At 45.8% G+C, this 2,500-nt stretch overlaps 1 protein-coding gene across 2 annotated transcripts in view; it reads right to left on the reverse strand.

Moving 5' to 3' along the window:
- LOC119575400 overlaps positions 1–2,500 on the reverse strand; it is a 4,027-nt gene that overhangs the window by 858 nt on the left and 669 nt on the right. Inside the window, exons 2-3 of one of the 2 annotated variants that reach the window (XM_037922991.1) lie at positions 1,421–1,567; positions 1–1,342 (exon numbers count right to left, since the gene is read on the reverse strand). The exon at positions 1–1,342 is cut by the window's left edge and continues 858 nt beyond it. In XM_037922991.1, the coding sequence (XP_037778919.1) occupies positions 230–1,342; positions 1,421–1,567 (1,260 nt within the window). In that variant the 3' untranslated portion in view covers positions 1–229. Of the gene's footprint in view, positions 1,568–2,500 lie in introns of both variants that reach the window. The other variant, XM_037922990.1, reaches the window with a different exon arrangement.

A 2,500-nucleotide genomic window follows, 5' to 3' on the forward strand; every position in this document is an offset into this window, starting at 1 on the left:
CAGACCTTGGAACACTCGGAAACTATTTTTAGTCTCATAGACATCAGCAAAGTTGGCTAACTGAATTCGACTATTTTTTCGAAGGTGTTCAATAACTTGATAGTTTTCTTTTAGATCATAAATCTCCAAAATTGGAGATAAATGGTCAAAAAGGGATGGAAGAATGATGAACACGCTTGTGAAAAGATCAGCAACGGCTAAGGACGTGCGCAGGATACAGGATTCCCCTTCATCGTCGCCAGTGAGCATCACAACCACAACTAGGAGGTTTCCAAATGCTCCGCTTAATCCCGCAAATGCAACAAAGCACACCAAAGCAATTTCGGCAACACGGCAAGAAAACGGAAGATAATCCCAGAACTTGTTTATCCCTCGATCGGCAGGGACACCCAACCACACAGCACCGTACACTGAGTAGCAGCAAGGAAAAAAGGTGTTTATCGTCCAGACCATCACCCTCCCGCTCCTTGTCAGCTAAGAAATCAATGACCTCGTCGTTACTGTAATAATCATCGCACTGAGGATTTTCATGATCGTGCACCCAAACCTGGACGGTGATTCCACTCACATTTCGCACGACAACCCTGTACATTCCGTCGCATATAATCTGGAAACAGTTGTAATCTTTCACTACAAGAGCTCTCAGCAAGAGGACTTCGAAGTACTTGTCATCTTCTGAAGGTCTCTCGCAGTCATGGGTGTGAAGGAACACGACCAAATCGCTGCACATTGTCATGTGCTTCATCTCTGTACATTTGTCGAGGCTCCGGTAGAATGGGAGGCAGATGTCCACAAAACGTGCCTGCAGGAAAATTCTCAAAAACTTTTTACTGTCTTCGCTAAAATAGTGAATGACAGGTTCCGGAGGTAATTCTCCATCATAGATTCTTTTGAATATAGTGGAGCAAATTTCAAGAATAAGAACCGGTTCAGGCGCATTATCTGAGATCTGTGTTTGATTCTGAGACTCAGACATGTATCTTTCATCCTCTTGTCCCGAGTCTCTTTTTTTCCTAGAGAGTCCTTGTTCGTAGGATTTGCGTGATGAATTTTTGACTCGTTTTTCTTGGAGCCCAATGCTGTTATGGGACTGTATTTCTTTTGAAGAACGGTTGCGAAAAATGTTATCCAAAGCTTCCGATACGACGTTGAATACTTTTGTTCGAACTTTAGCTGATCGAGTGACGACTGTCTTCGGTTGGGCATCAGGCGATTGCCGTGACCGGGATACCGAGCCAGACGCCCTCAGCTGAGTAGCGTTTCTCTGAGTGACATGAGACATCTCCAGCCCACCACCGTTGACCTGAGTGACGTGAGACATCTCCAGCCCACCACCGTTGACCTGAGTGACGTGAGACATCTCCAGCCCACCACCGTTTCTCTGAGTGACGTGAGACATCTCCAGCCCACCACCCTTGACCGCGTCTGGTTCAGCGTTTGGAGAGAGGATCCTGGAAGCTGACACCATTGCCATCAAGGTCGCCATCCCTGTCATCAGCGCTGCGACTCGGAGAAGAGCGCCACGACTTCTAACGTGTGCTTCCCCTGTGCCGTCCCTCTGCCGTTCCTGGAAGAATGCATCAGTTTGTTTTACAGAATAATAACCAAATTAAGTACTGCGTGTTGGGAAGAATGAGTACTCAAAAAAGGAAGTCGTGTCTGTAGAAAAATAAGGAAAAGGAAGTAAACACTTCATAACCATGAATGATGAGTACTGGTAATGATACATATCAATTACAAATAAACTGACCATGATTTAACCGTTTACCATTAACTCTAGTTGCTGTGAAAATTTCAACAGATGAAAAGGATTTAATCAGATCACGTTTGTATGGGTGCGCGCGTTCGCGTGTATGTGTGTGTGTGTAAAAATATTACTGTACCCACAATGGTGTACTTCATGAATTACTCTCTCCATCCGGTACAGTACTTAAATGACATTCTAGCAGCCAGTAATCTTTTCAGTGAGGGAAGTTTGCGTCCCGTCTTGCGGGAACTTGCCTCTCCGCGAAACAAGTTCCTTTTGTGGAAGTGTGAGCGAAAGAGAGAGAGAGAGAGAGAGAGAGAGAGAGAGAGAGAGAGAGAGAGAGAGAGAGAGAGAGAGAGAGAGAGAGAGAGAGAGAGAGAGAGAGAGAATATAGGGTATCTCGAGAAGACATCTGTGAAGTCATACCCGACTAATTACACTCAATGGTCAATCCTTATCTGACACGCGCCTTTGTATATGAAACTTTCTTCCCCCATCTGTGTAACATTTCATTTGTTTCACATTAGTTACATGACTGATAGGTAGATGAATGACCACACTGGCATAGGTCAACCCGTTGCCAGTTCAGTCCGTTCCGGAAACTAGGCCAGGGTAGGTCAGCTGTGCCCAAAGTCCACCTCAAAACACCTGGATTTCTCGAACTGGCTAGAGCAAAGGCGAGTCGAGGCGAAGAATCAGGGGAGGCGGTAGCACCTTATCTCTCGGTTGTATCGGGGCGGAGATGGGTGACAC

The sequence above is a fragment of the Penaeus monodon genome, chromosome 7 (genome assembly GCF_015228065.2).
Source record: "Penaeus monodon isolate SGIC_2016 chromosome 7, NSTDA_Pmon_1, whole genome shotgun sequence".
Lineage (NCBI taxonomy): Eukaryota > Metazoa > Arthropoda > Malacostraca > Decapoda > Penaeidae > Penaeus > Penaeus monodon.